The sequence below is a fragment of the Hypanus sabinus genome, chromosome 2 (assembly GCF_030144855.1).
Source record: "Hypanus sabinus isolate sHypSab1 chromosome 2, sHypSab1.hap1, whole genome shotgun sequence".
In the NCBI taxonomy this organism is placed as follows: domain Eukaryota; kingdom Metazoa; phylum Chordata; class Chondrichthyes; order Myliobatiformes; family Dasyatidae; genus Hypanus; species Hypanus sabinus.
The window spans coordinates 56,728,966-56,742,968 of NC_082707.1; the positions used below are offsets into that span (position 1 = coordinate 56,728,966).

Sequence of the window (14,003 nt, forward strand, 5' to 3'; positions counted from 1 at the left end):
CAGTTCTGTCCAGCCCTGGCTCACCTGACCTGGAACATCTCAGGACATCCTTTTTTTACCTGCTGAAGGAGTTTTCCTGTTAACTTGTCCTGGTAACTTTGTATATTCCATCTCAGGCCAACATCAGGCAGGCACTAGAGGAGCTGAACAACATAAACAACAGGTATGAAACAACACACCTTCCCTCTCATTGTGTGAGATTTCAACCAGACCAGCTTGAAAAAGTCTCTGAAAAACTAACACCAACATATCGCCTCTGGAACCAGGGGAGCCAACACACGGCCACTGTTAGACCACCATAAAGAGTGTTTGTTGTATCATCCCGTATCTATACTTTGGAGAGTCTGATCCATAATTCTATTCCCAGTGTGAAGACAGAGATTAAAGACTGCAGCACCAGTGTTGATGACCAAGAAGGTATGGTCAAGGGAGGTGGAGGAGCACTTAGGAGACTGCTTTGAGTGGGTGGACAAGACAACATTCGGGGATTAATCTTTGAGTGTGAATGAATATGCCACCGTTGTCACTGACTTCATCAAGACCTGGGTGGATGAGTGTGTGCCTTCATGAACATACCAGACATACCCAATGCGAAAGCTGTGAATGAAGCAGGATATTAGTAGTCTGCTGAGAGCTATATCTGCGGCATTCAAGACTGGTGATCCAGAACAGTACAAGAAAACCGGGTAGGACCTATGGACGGCTATTTTAAGAATGAGAAAATAATTCTGATTGAGGTTAGAGATGGAATCAGATACATAACAGCTCTGGCAGGGCTTGTAGGCCATTACTTCCTACAAAGTGAAACCTAACATGAGTGGTTGTGATGCTTCACTCCCAGATGAGGTGAATGCATTTTAATACGCTTTGAAAGGGAAAGGTACAGTCACAAATGTGGCAAAATACAGGGAAATCCTGGAGGAAAACCTGATGCAGTCTGCAAGAGAAATGCAAATTGGGAGAAGATTTGTTTTTCAGCAAGCCAATGACCCCAATCATAAATCCAGAGCTACACAGGAATGGCTTAAAAACAACAAAGTTAATGTCCTGCAGTGGCCAAATCAGAATCCAGACCTCAATCCAATTGAGAATTTGTGGCTGAACTTGAAAAGGGCTGTTCACTCATGATCCCCATGCAATCTGACAATTTTGTAAATGTTGCGAACCCTGTAACTGGGTTACTTACCAGCAAAGATAGAGGCGTCAGTTGGAGTCTGGTGATAGTATTTTTAACGGTATTTATTAATAAAAATACACAAAAATAGTATCAATGCAAATATACAGATAATATATGTCGTCAGTACTAAACCTAAAAGTGCGGGTATAATAATAATCAATAAGAAATAAGCTCTATCGTTGTCTAGGGGATAATGAATTGTCCGATGGAAATATAAAGTTCGTTTCAGTTCACACAGGCTGCCGTCGTTTGTTTGTCGCTGTGTTGCAATTGTTGGAGAGAGAGAGAGAGAGCTAGAAGAATGGGAACAGTTACCACTAAGTGTTTTGCCAACCTTCCTTTATGATTTTGATCTGTCGGTGTCTCATTGTTGTGGCCATTCAAGTGTGACCTCTCCTTTAGCTAAACCATTCTTCCGTGATGAGCCCACCACCCAGGCAAGGGAGGACACACACGAGCTCTCACCGGCTTCGCTATAAAACGCTGTCACTGGATTTCTAGCGTTTCACCTGGTGCATCTAAGGGGTGTTCCCCAGACCCTCCTTTTATCCTCACTCACGGGGTCTCATATGTCAATCAGGTTCGGATGATGCAATCCCTCAACCAGACCACTCTGGTTGTCCCCTGAGGGGTTTCAATGAATAGTACAGTACTCAATACACAATTCCTTCTCCAAGAGACAATAGCAGTAATCAGTAGTTCCGTTCTGCTTTGTTAGGAGACATTCCACCTTGTTGTGTATTCTGCATCTCTCTCTCTCTCATTTCCTAACATGCTGTGTATCTCTCTCATTTCCTGGGTCTCAGACCTGAAATAATAGCGATCCTGCGATTCTCAAAAAGGAGGGGGCGACTTTGTACCCTTCGGCCCCTCAGAATTGCTCCACATTCGTAACATAAAGAAGAATGGGGAAAAATTGCAGATTTGCAAAGCTGATAGTGACTCAAGGCTGTAATTGCAGCCAAAGGTACATCTAGCTATATACTGACTTGAAGGGATTGAATACCATGCGATCAATTATTTTGCATTTTATACTTACAATTAATTAAGCTCACTTTGTAGAGATCTGTTTTCACTTTGACACAAAGGAGTCTTATTCTGTCAATTTGTGTAAATAAAAAGACAAATTAAATCCACTGTGATTCAATGTTGTAAAACAATAAAACATGAAAACTTCTGTGGGGGGGCATGGGTGAATGCTTTTTATAAGTGCTGTATATATACACTCAGTTCTTATCTGAGTGGCAACTTGGATCCATTCCAATATGCCTACTGAAGCAACAGGTCTGCAGCAGATGTCAGCTCATTGGTTCTTCACACAACCCCACAACCCTGGGACATCTGGACAGCAAAAATGCAAACAGCAGGATGCTCTTTATCAATTACAGCTCAGCATTTAATACCATAATTCCCTCAAAATTAGTCAGTAAACTCCAAGACCTGGATGTCAATACTTCCTTACGCAATTGGATCCTTGATTTCCTCACTTGCAGACACCAGTCAGTTCAGAATAGCAAATACATCTCCTGTACAAACTCCATCAGTACAGGAACACCACAGTGATGTATGCTTAGTCCCTTACTCCACTCACTTTACACCAATTGTGTGGATGAGTACAGTTCCAACACTATATATAAGTTTACTGTTGTTGTCTGTATCAAAGGTGATGATGAATCAGCATATAGGAGGGAGACTGAAAATTTAGCTGAGTGGTGTAATAACAACTACCTCTCACTCACTGTCAATAGGACGAAGGAACTGATTGTGGACTTCAAGAAAGGGAAACCAGAGGTCCATGAGCAGTAATTATCAGAGGATCAGAGGTGGAAAGGGTCAATAATTTTAAATTCCTGGGTGTCGCTATCTTAGAAGACTTGTCTTGGACCCATCATATAAATATAATTGCAAACAAAGCAGGTCAGCACTTGAACTTCCTTAGGAGTTTGTAGAGGTTTGGCATTTCATCAAAAACCTTGGCAAACTTCTATAGATATATGGTGGAAAGTGTGCTGACTGCTGTATAACAGCCTGGCATGGGAGTACCAATGCCTTTGAAAATCCTACAAAAGGTAGTGGATTGAGCCCAGTACATCATGGGTAAAATCCTCCCAACCATTGAGCACATCTACATGATACATTGCTGTAGAAACATTTTTGCAGCTGCTGGCATCAGGTAGAAGGTACAAGTACCTCCGGACTTGCACTACCAGGTTCAAGAACAGTTACTACCCCTCCACCATCAGGCTCTTGAACAAAAGGAGATAATCACACTCATTTTACTTCTGGTGTTCCCTCAACCGATGGTCTTGCTTTAAGGACTCTTTGTCTTGTTATTTCATGCATCTTATTTTTTTTTTTGCTTTTTATTTATCTCTGTATTTGCACAGTTTGTTTACAGTTAACAGTTCCTGATATTTACAGATTAGTTACTGTTCTGTATATTTGCTAAGTATGCCTGCAGAAAGAGAATCTCTGGGTTGTATGTGGTGACATGTATGTACTCTGATAATAGATTTTACTTTGAACTTTGACACATGCTCAGATGATGTGGCGTTGCACTACAGAAAATTGTAATATGACTTGACTTCTAGGAACACAAACTCACTCCCCCTTAATGAGAGATGTGTGTATTTTACTTGCTTTACTACACGATTTGCCTATTTTTTTAAAAACATACTGTAGGTATTGCAAAGAAATTAAAGAAAAAGAGGAAAAATGGCTGCATTTTGAACAGAAGTACAAAAGCTTGGAAGAACAACTGGAAGAAAAAGTCCGTAAGGAGATAGAAGTAGAAAACCAAACTTCAAAATCACTAGGTGAACTTCTGACTCTACAAACTGCCCTGAGTCAAGCAGAAGAGAAGCTTGCTGCATTAACACAGGAAAGGTACATCTTTTTATGCAAGCAAATTGTTTCAACTCTGGCAAGTCCCTACCTCATACCTATAGATCTTAGTCGCTATCCACTTTTCCATCCGTCTGGTCTATGATAAATTGTAATGTTTGCACATCTTATGTTTTAGATTTGCATATTTTATATATTTAATTCCTTGAAACACAAATCTTTATAAGTTTTCAACTTTGTTCATATTTTACATTGTATGTTACAAATATACAGTCTGTCATTAATAAATCTGTGTTATGTACATATTTCCTCTAAATGAGAGATTCTCAAATTTCTGGGGGTTACTGTCCCCTTTGCTTCCAGACCATATTTCTAGCACCCCCTTTCCAGCCATTGGATAAAAACTATAAAGAATTTTGATTTACGATGTACAGTGAAAGAAAATAGGAACTCCAAATTCAAAGCAGCAATGAATAATTGGAAAAATTTTCAAATGTATTTAAAACTAGAAATAAAATTATTTCTTTAGTTACAGTAAAATAAGTTTTATCAACAATTTTAGAGCATACATTAATAGACCAACTATTCAGTACTTCAATGCTTTTTTACCTTTCAATCAAATGGACGGGCTAGGTGCAGTGATATCAGCGTCTCAACACTCAGGTGTCTCCGAACCCTGTGTTCAGTAATTTGCAGTCTGTTTCATTGCTTTGAAAGAATTTGGATGAGCGCACTGAAACCATGCTCCACTAAATATGATGTTGAAAAGATAATAAGGAACATCCTGGCCCTTTTCCTCAGTGCAGGATAGTGTTCAGAGATTTATTTGTGCACCTAGAAGCTTTGAAATGATTTTTTTGAATCTCAGCTTCAGCTCAAGTTATTTTTGTAGTGAGATCAGTTTTTCCTCCATCCTTCCTGTTAATTCCTCATTACAAAATTCAAGAATTGATTTATTATCCAATCTGAAATTTGGATTGATACAAGATCCTAAAAACTCTCTGACATGTGTTTATGCTGCTCAGCCAGGTGGGCACAGTATACTTGAAGATCTTCATCTAGTATTGTTTCTTTCTCTTCCAACTCAGAACTTGGAAATTGGAAAAGGTCACGACGGACAATGTTGCCCTTAAGTAGGACAGAAATTTGGAGAGGACTGATTTGATTTTGATAAGATTTACATAATTTTCTTTCATTTGAAGATTAATTTCATTAAACTTTGTGAATAATTCTGACAAATAAGCAATATCATGCCTAATATTCTTGAGTTGATTTCTGACTGAAGCATCGTGTCTTCAAAGAATTTTATCGCAGTTTCAAAGAGCACAAGAATAACCATATAACAATTACAGCACAGAAACAGGCCATCTCGGCCCTTCTAGTCTGTGCCAAACGCTTACTCCCACCTAGTCACACCTACCTGCACTCAGCCCATAACCCTCCATTCCTTTCCTATCCATATACCTATCCAATTTTTTTTTAAATGACAAAATCGAACCTGCCTCTGCCACTTCTACTGGAAGCTCGTTCCACACAGCTACCATTCTCTGAGTAAAGAAGTTCCCCTTGTGTTACCCCTAAACTTTTGCCCTTTAACTCTCAACTCATGTCCTCTTGTTTGAATCTCCCCTACTCTCAATGGAAAAAGCCTATCCACATCAACTCTATCTATCCCCCTCATAATTTTAAATACCTCTATCAAGTTCCCCCTCAATCTTCTACACTCCAAAGAATAAAGACCTAACTTGCTCAACCTTTCTCTGTAACTTGGGTGCTGAAACTCAGGTAACATTCTAATAAATCTAGTAAATGGTTTGAGGTATTTTCCTTTTGAGAGCCATCTGACTTTTGTGTGCAACAGCAAGCATTCAAATTGTTCATCATTCTCAATATAAAGCTCTTGAAATAGTTGAGAATCGAAAGCATGGAACTTGATTTTATTTGCTGCTGGGATAACAGTATTTAATGATTTATGCAGCTGTGAATTACACAGTGAATGGTAAATCTGTTAGGTACAGTTTTTTTTCAAGGAAGTAATAACCCCACCATTGTGTTCTGTCATTGATGGTGCTGCATCTGTTGCACAAGAAAGCATGTTGGGGAACAGGATATCTTTCTCGTTGAAAAAATGCTCAACAAACCGAAGCATTGACATCCCCTTCCTATCTGTTTCTAGTCCTCTTGCAAATAACAACTCTTGAACCATGCTTTCATCTTTTATAAAACAAACATCACTAAGAAGCATTTTATTCTTGGCATTACTACCAATTAGAAGCTTTCTGACAAATAAGAATGTGTATTACTTTACAGTTTTTTTTAAAGCTTTTTCCCCAAATACATTGGGATAATTGTAAGTGTTTATACTAAATGTTTACAGTGGAATGCAACCTCAAAATCATGGGGATTGGCTTTCATGTAATTAGCACAAACAGAATCTGAATCAGGTTTATTATCACTGACGTATGTCATGATATTTGTTGTTTTGTGGCAGCAGTACAGTGTAAGACTTTAAAAAATTACCATAAGTTACAATAAGTAATTGATCAATTAGTGTAAGTAGTGTTCATGGAGCATTTAGAAATCTAATAGTGGAGATAAGAACAGGTTCCTAAAATGTTAAGTGTGGATCTTCAGCCCCCTGTACTTCCTTGCAATGTGTTTCATACCATTGTTCAAATATTCCTAAAATAGATGGCAAAAGTGTTCATCAGTTTCAGATAATAGGCCTTTTCAATATGGAAATTGAGGTCCAGCAAAAAAAACTGGTTCCAGATTGCAGTTTTGGACAAGATTTTGTTGGAAACAGTATACTACAGACTTTGATCAAGTCTACCTGTATTAGAAAAAGAGTTAAAAGTAAATTTGAATTCATCCTTTACCAATATTAACAGTTCCTTTTTTTTTACTTATTCCGTCCCTTTCAAAAGTATTATACTCATAGGGCAGTTTTCTCTACCCAAGTTCACAACTAAGTTTGTTTTCAGTCTTGGATGTTGATGATACAATATGGAGATGATGGTGTTTTTGAGGGTTACAGAGTCAATAAAATGCTAACTTGTTGGATGTAGTAATTGTGTGGCCGTTGTATCGCGCGGCAAATTTTACATGCCATTTCAGCATTTATCTGGTTGTTGTTGAGTTAATGTATGCAGCCCAGGTTGATCACCAGAATATCCAATGGTCATATGATGTAGCAGTGATAATGAAAGATGGCTAAAAAACTGCAGGTTTGACAATTGTATTGCTTGGTTACAGGTGTTCAGAAAACAGAGGCATTATAAACAAAAATAGAAATGCTGTATGAACTCAGCCAGTCGAAGCACTTATGAGGAAGGATTGTTGATCCAAAATGTTGAGTGGTTTTGCATTTCACAGATACTGTTTGACTGGCTGAATTCTTGCAATATTTCGAGTTTGGTTTCAAATTTCAGTAAAGGGAAGGTGTCAGAGGATTGGAGGAAAACAAATAAGGCACTCTTGTACCATATCAGACCCATTACCTAGGAAGGATAAGCAGTGGGTAGGTCATAAATATAGTCAGTTTGACTGGAATATGTTTTGTTTAATGTTTTAAGTATCAGGAACAAGGACGATGGACTTAGAGGGTGTATCAATACATGAATCTATGACATTGTGGCCATTGCAGAGACTTGGCTGTTACAAAGGAAGGAATTATGTTCCAGGGTTTAGATGTTTCAAAATGTACAGGGAGTGAGGTAAGAGGTGGGAAAGTGGCATTGCTATTAGGGGATAGTATCACAGCTGCAGAAGGGGTCGATCTCGTGGAGGGTGTGTGGGTGGAAGTCAGAAACGGGAAGGTAGCAATCACTCTATTGGGAGTATTATATAGACCTGCCAATAGGACACTAAGGAGCAGATTGGCAAGCAGATTTTGCAAAGATGCAAAAATAATTAGACTTATTATGGATGACTTAAGCTTCTCTAATGTTGATTGGTACCTCTTTAGTGTAAAAGGTTTAGATGTGACAGAATTTATTAGATGTATTCAAGAAGGATTCCTGACACAGTATGTGGACAGGCTGACTAGAGGAGAGGCCATACTGTACCTAGTACTAAGCAATTAAATTGGTCAGGTGACAGATCTCTCATTGGTTGAACATTTCGGAGGGATAGGAGCAGACAGTATGGGAAAGTTTAGTTGGGAGAAGACAAATTATGCTCTTAGTAAGAAACTTGAAAGCATAAATTGGGAACTGATATACTTGAAAATATACAACATAAGTGTTGAGGTTGTTCAGGCAGCATTTGTATGGGGTTCTGTGTAGGTTGGTACTATTGAAGCAGGGAAAGGATGGTAAGGTGAAAGAACCATGGTTGACAGAGCAGAAGGAAGAATACTTAAGGTTTAGGAAGTAAAGATCAGACAGGGTTCTTGAGAGTCATAAGGTAGTCAGGAAGGATCTTTAGAAGGGACTTTAGGAGAGCTAGAAGGGTCATGAGAAGACCTTGATGAGTAGGATTAAGGAAGACTCTAAGGCTTTCTACATGTACGTAAAGAACAAGATGATGACTAGAGTGAGGATAGGATTGATCAACGATGAAAGAGGAAACATGCTTGGAGTTGGAGGAGCTAGGGGAGGTCCTTCATGAATACTTTGCTTCAGTATTCACCAATAAGAGGGTCCTTGATGAATGTGAGATTAGTGTAGAACAGTCTAAAAAATGTAGGTTTGGGCATAGTATTAGTAATATGACAGAACATGTTGATGTTAAGAAAGAGGATGTGCTGAAATTTCTGGAAAAAAAACACTAGGATAGATGTGTCCCCAGGGCCAGGCAGGATATACCCCAGGTTACTATGAGAAACGAGAGAAGAGATTGCTGCACCATTAGTGATGTATTTGTGTTCTCAGTGGCCACAGAAGTAGTCTCAGAATATTGGTGAGGTAAATGTTATTCCTTTGTTCAAGCAAGGTAATTGGGATAATCCTAGGAATCATTGACCAATAAGACTTACATCAGTGTTGGGCTAACTCTCAGATAGGACTCTTTGAGACAGGATCTACAAGCATTTGGAAAAACATAGTCTGATCAGGGATAGTTGTCTGGGCTTTGTGAGAGACAGGTCATGCTTCAGGATCCTGACTTTGAGAAAGTGACAAAACAAACTGAAGAAGGTAAAATAGTGGACGTGGTGCATATGGATTTAGTAAAGAGGTCAACAAGGTTTCCCATGGATGGATCATTCAGAGGATCAAGAGGCATGGTGTCCAGGGAAACTTGACTGCAGAGATGTCAGAATTAGCTTACACGCAGAAGGCAGAGGGTGGTAGTTGATGGTGTATAATCTGCCTGGAGGTTGGTGTCCAGTGATGTTTCACAGGGATCTGCTCTGTGAAACAACTCACTTAGTTGAGAAGGTGCAAGGGTAGATTCGTAAGTTTGCAGATGACACTAAGGCTGGTGGTGTTGTGGATAGTGTAGACAATTATCATAGATTACAATAGGGCATTCTAAGATCCAGAAAAGGTTGAACTTGAAAGCAGAGTACAAGGTTAATTGCAGTACTCCTAGCAGTGTGAGGGAACAACAGGATCTTGGGTTTGACCACACTAGGAATATTGTGTTCAGTTCTTGGTGCCTCATTGTAGGAAAGATGTGAGCTTTAGAGAGGGTGCAGAGAAGTCTTACCAGGATGCTGCTCAGATTAGAAAGAATGTTTTATGAAGATAGGTTGAGCAAACTCGGGCTTTTCTCTTTGGAGCAAAGTAGGTTGAGAGGTGACATGATAGAGGGGTATAAAATGTTAAGAGGCATAGACAGTGGACAGCCAGTGCCCTTTTCCCCAGGGCAGCAATGGCTAATACATGAGGGCATAATCTTATGGTGATTGAAAGAAAATATAGGGTGTCAGAGGTAGTTTTGTTACGCAGTGAGTGGGGCACTGGTAGATTTATTTTATTTAGAGATGAAGCGTGGAATAGGCCCTTCCAGTCCTTAGAGCCGCACCAGCCAGCAACCCCTGATCACCCTGATTTAACCTTAACCTAATCACAGGACAGTTTACAATGACCAGATAACCTACATAGTATGTCTTTGGACTGTGGGAGGAAGCTGCAAGACCAAGAGAACACCCACACATTCCACAGGGTGGGTGTTCAGAGATTCCTTACAGATGACGCCAGAACTGAACTCTGAACTCTGACACCCCAGGCTGTAATAGCATCATGCTAACTGCTAAGCTGCTGTAGAGGCTGATGCATCAAGAACATGAAAGAAAAATGGAGAGTTATGTGGGAGGGAAGTATTAGATTGGAGTAAGTTAAAAGGTAGGCACAACATTATGGTCAAGGTCTTGTTGATATTCAACTAGTTTAACCTGGTTGGAGGGGTAGTTTTGAAAAAATAATTAGTATATAAGAAAACAAGATGTGCTTGGAGAAATATTGGCTAATAAAGTAGAACCTCTCTGGATTATTAATGGCAAGTTAAATTTAAGAATGATCTTTAAAAAAATTTTAAGTCACAATATATTTTGATTAGAGAATACAGTGACTATCAACTATATAGATCTTTTAAAAAAATCTCTTATAATCTTACGCAAAAGATTTTCTGTAATTAGCTATCCTTGCTATTTGTGTGTCTTAATCCCCTTATTTGGATTATGAGATACACATAACATATTACGTTAATAATATTAATAACAAATCTGTAAAACTAACATCCCTCTACAAATTCAGTATATCTGGCAATTTCCATATTCATTGGCAACAATGTTAATGATACCATCTGGAGGTGTGTCCTCCCTCCCTACATCAGTCATGATGATCGAAGCAAATGACTGTTGTCTAGATGAACCACTGATGAGACTAGTCCAGTGCAATCACAGAATTCTTTCTGTGACCAGACTCCTCATACAAATCTGAATCTGAATCTCGTGTTTTTTTTATTGCTTTGTCTATTTTAAAATACACAGCAACATTAATTTCTGGCTTTGCCAAATCCAGCTGTAGTCTGATATATCTTCCTAGCAGTAACCCTTCAGATGACTGTCCTACAGTTGTCAATGGTGCATTCCAAAAGTGAAATAAGAACTGTGCAACTTTTGTCTCAGGTCCCGCTTTTGTCATCCATCAATCCAAGTGATCTTCTTTCTCTAAACTATTTGAATGTAGGTGATATGCACATTCTTGATAAGTTTGTTATGAGGAATTTGTCACCTTAAGTGTGAAGATACATCTGTAGTTCATCATTAGCAACTCAAAAAGAACATTTATGGTGGTCAATCTTTTTGAATTTGAAATCATCAGTTAAGCTGATGTCACTATGACAGGCATTGTCATCTTCCCCATAGATAGGCTTTAATATGCTTTCAGTGTTTTCCTTCTCTAGGCCAACAAACAAAAACTCTAGCAGCTCTTCATTTCCTTTTGATAAAACAACAGCTCTAGATCTCCAAAGAACAGTGTTGTTCTGGAAGCTTAGTTCATACTTTCTCCGATAATGTGGTAATAATACATCACCTTCAAATTCTTCTTCATATCCACACTACATATATTTGTACACCTCTTAGTCTAGTGTTATAGCTCATCACAGTAGCAAGTTATTGTTGGTCTGTGACTGAACTGTTAGCTATAGATTCTATCTGGATAGCAAAGATGAATACATCAGGGTGCTGTTTATCAACTGCAGCTCAGCATTCAATACCATCATCCCCTCAAAACTAATCAATAAGCTCCAAGACTTTGGCCTCAATACCTCCTTATGCAATTGGCTCCTCGATTTCCTCACTTGCAAACCCCAATCAGTTTGGATTGGCAGCAACATCTCCTCCACAATCTCTATCAGCACAGAAACACCACAAAGCTGTGTGCTTAAGCACAGCTCCAGTGCCATATTCAAATTTGCTGATAACACCACTTTTGTAGGGAGAATCAAAGGTGATGATGAATCAGCATAAAGGAGGGAGATTTAAAATCTGGCTCAGTGGTGCCAAAACAACAACCTCTTACTCAATGTCAGCAAGAGCAAGGAGCTGATTATTGACTTCAGGAGGAGGAAACCAGAGGTTCATGAACCTGTCTTCATTGGAGCATCAGAGGAGAAGGTCAGCAACTTTAAATTTCTTGGTGTTATTAATTTGAAGGACGTTTGGTGGGCCCAGCACCTAAATGCAATTATGAAGAAAGCTTGGCAGCTCCTTTACTTAGGAGTTTGCAGAGAATCAGCATGACATTTAAAATTTTAAGATGTGTAATGGAGGGTATATTCACTGGCTGCATTACAGCCTGGTATGGAAGCACTAATGCCTTTGAACGGAAACTCCTACAAGATGTAGTGAATACAGCCCAGTCCATCATGGGTAAAGCTCTCCCACCATTGAGGGCACCCACATGAAGCATTGTCGTGGGAAAGCAGCATCCATCATCAGGGACTCCACGACCCAGGACATGCTCTCTTCCTGCTGCTGCCAGAAGAAGGTACAGAAGCTTCAGGACTCACACTACCAGGTTCAGGAACATTTACTACCCCTCAACCTTCAGGCTCTTGAACTAAAGGGGATAACTTCACTTGACTTCACTTGCCTCATTGAAATGTTCCCATAACCAATGGACTCCTTTTCAAGGACTCTTCATCTTATATTCTCTATATTTATTGCTTATTTATTTATTATTCTTATTTTTTTCTTTTTGTATTTGTGCAGTTTTCTACTGCACTCCAGTTGAATGCCGAAGAGCAATCATTCATTTATTCTTTTATGGTTATTTTTCTGTAGCTTTATTGCATATGCCTAGAAGAAAATGAATTTCAGGGTTGTAGCTGGTGACATAGAAGTACTTTGATAATAAACTTACTTCCAACTTTAATAACATAATCTCATTCTGTGCTGCTGGCTTACCTACAATACACCAAATGGTAGTAAAGGTATTGTATCCACATTCTGATTGTGGTCTGCTCTAGTTCTCTGGAATGTAGGCATTGGCAATGCAAACACCTATTTCTTCAAACTCATTAAAGCCAAAAATACTTTACAGAAGCTTATTGTCTGTGAAAACTGTAAATTTCTAGCTATACAAATGTTTATGGAACCTGGTAATTCTGAAAACAACAGTAAAACCTGCCTTGTCTAGTAGGATTGCTCTGCCTTGGAAGGAGACTTGATGCAAAACCAATAATTTTTCACACACTGAGACAAAATTACAACAGTGCCGTTAAGCTGTTTTATCACAGTACAACAGCAACCACTTTGCAAGAAACCTTTAAATTCAATGGCAATTGCTTCAGTTCTCAAAAACAGCTTTTTAATTCTTTGTCCACTTCCAAATTGTTGTATGATTAGCAACTCATGTAGTCCTCCTAACACTCTGCTTGGAGATAGCAGGACATATTTCTGCAAAGTCAATGATTTCCTCTACAGATCTCTGTGCCAATAAATTCCACAGGTTCACCATCCCATATGTTAAGAAATGTTTCCTTATCTCGATCCTAAAAATCTTAGCCAATATTCTGAGAATCTGAATCATGTCCTTGGAAGAGGGACCATCTTCCTTGCATCCCATCTGTCTTGTTCTGGCAGAATTGAGTAAGTTTCAGTTAGATTGCACTCATTATTTCAAATAGTAGACTTAAGTGGTTCAAGATTTCCTCATCTTGCAGTCCTGCTTACCCAGAAATCAGACTAGTGAACCTCCACTGCACTGTCTCTATTGAAAACAAATCCATTCTTATATAAGGAAAAAATTATGCACCCTATGTAGGGTCTCACCAGAACCCTATTTAATTGTAGTAAGAGAAAGCAAAATGCAAATTTAGACATAGCTGATCTTGTCACTGACTCTAGAAATACTAACAATGCCAGTTTCTAGCCTTAAAGGAACATACTGATTAGAGTGCTTATTTCTGATAAAATATCACACTCTGATTTACTTTGAGAAATGCATAGATTTTCTATAATTCATAACATTTTATAATCTTTCATTTACTTTACTTGCAGTATATAATCTCTTTCCACTTTAAAGAT

The 14,003-nt window shown here is 38.8% G+C and overlaps 1 protein-coding gene across 3 annotated transcripts in view; it reads left to right on the forward strand.

Annotated features, from left to right (window-relative positions):
• lekr1 (leucine, glutamate and lysine rich 1) overlaps positions 1 to 14,003 on the forward strand; it is a 192,189-nt gene that overhangs the window by 120,494 nt on the left and 57,692 nt on the right. For all 3 annotated transcript variants that reach the window (XM_059946508.1, XM_059946527.1, XM_059946518.1), the window contains exon 10: positions 3,860 to 4,063. In XM_059946508.1, coding sequence (XP_059802491.1) covers positions 3,860 to 4,063 — 204 coding nt within the window. The remainder of the gene's footprint in view (positions 1 to 3,859; positions 4,064 to 14,003) is intronic.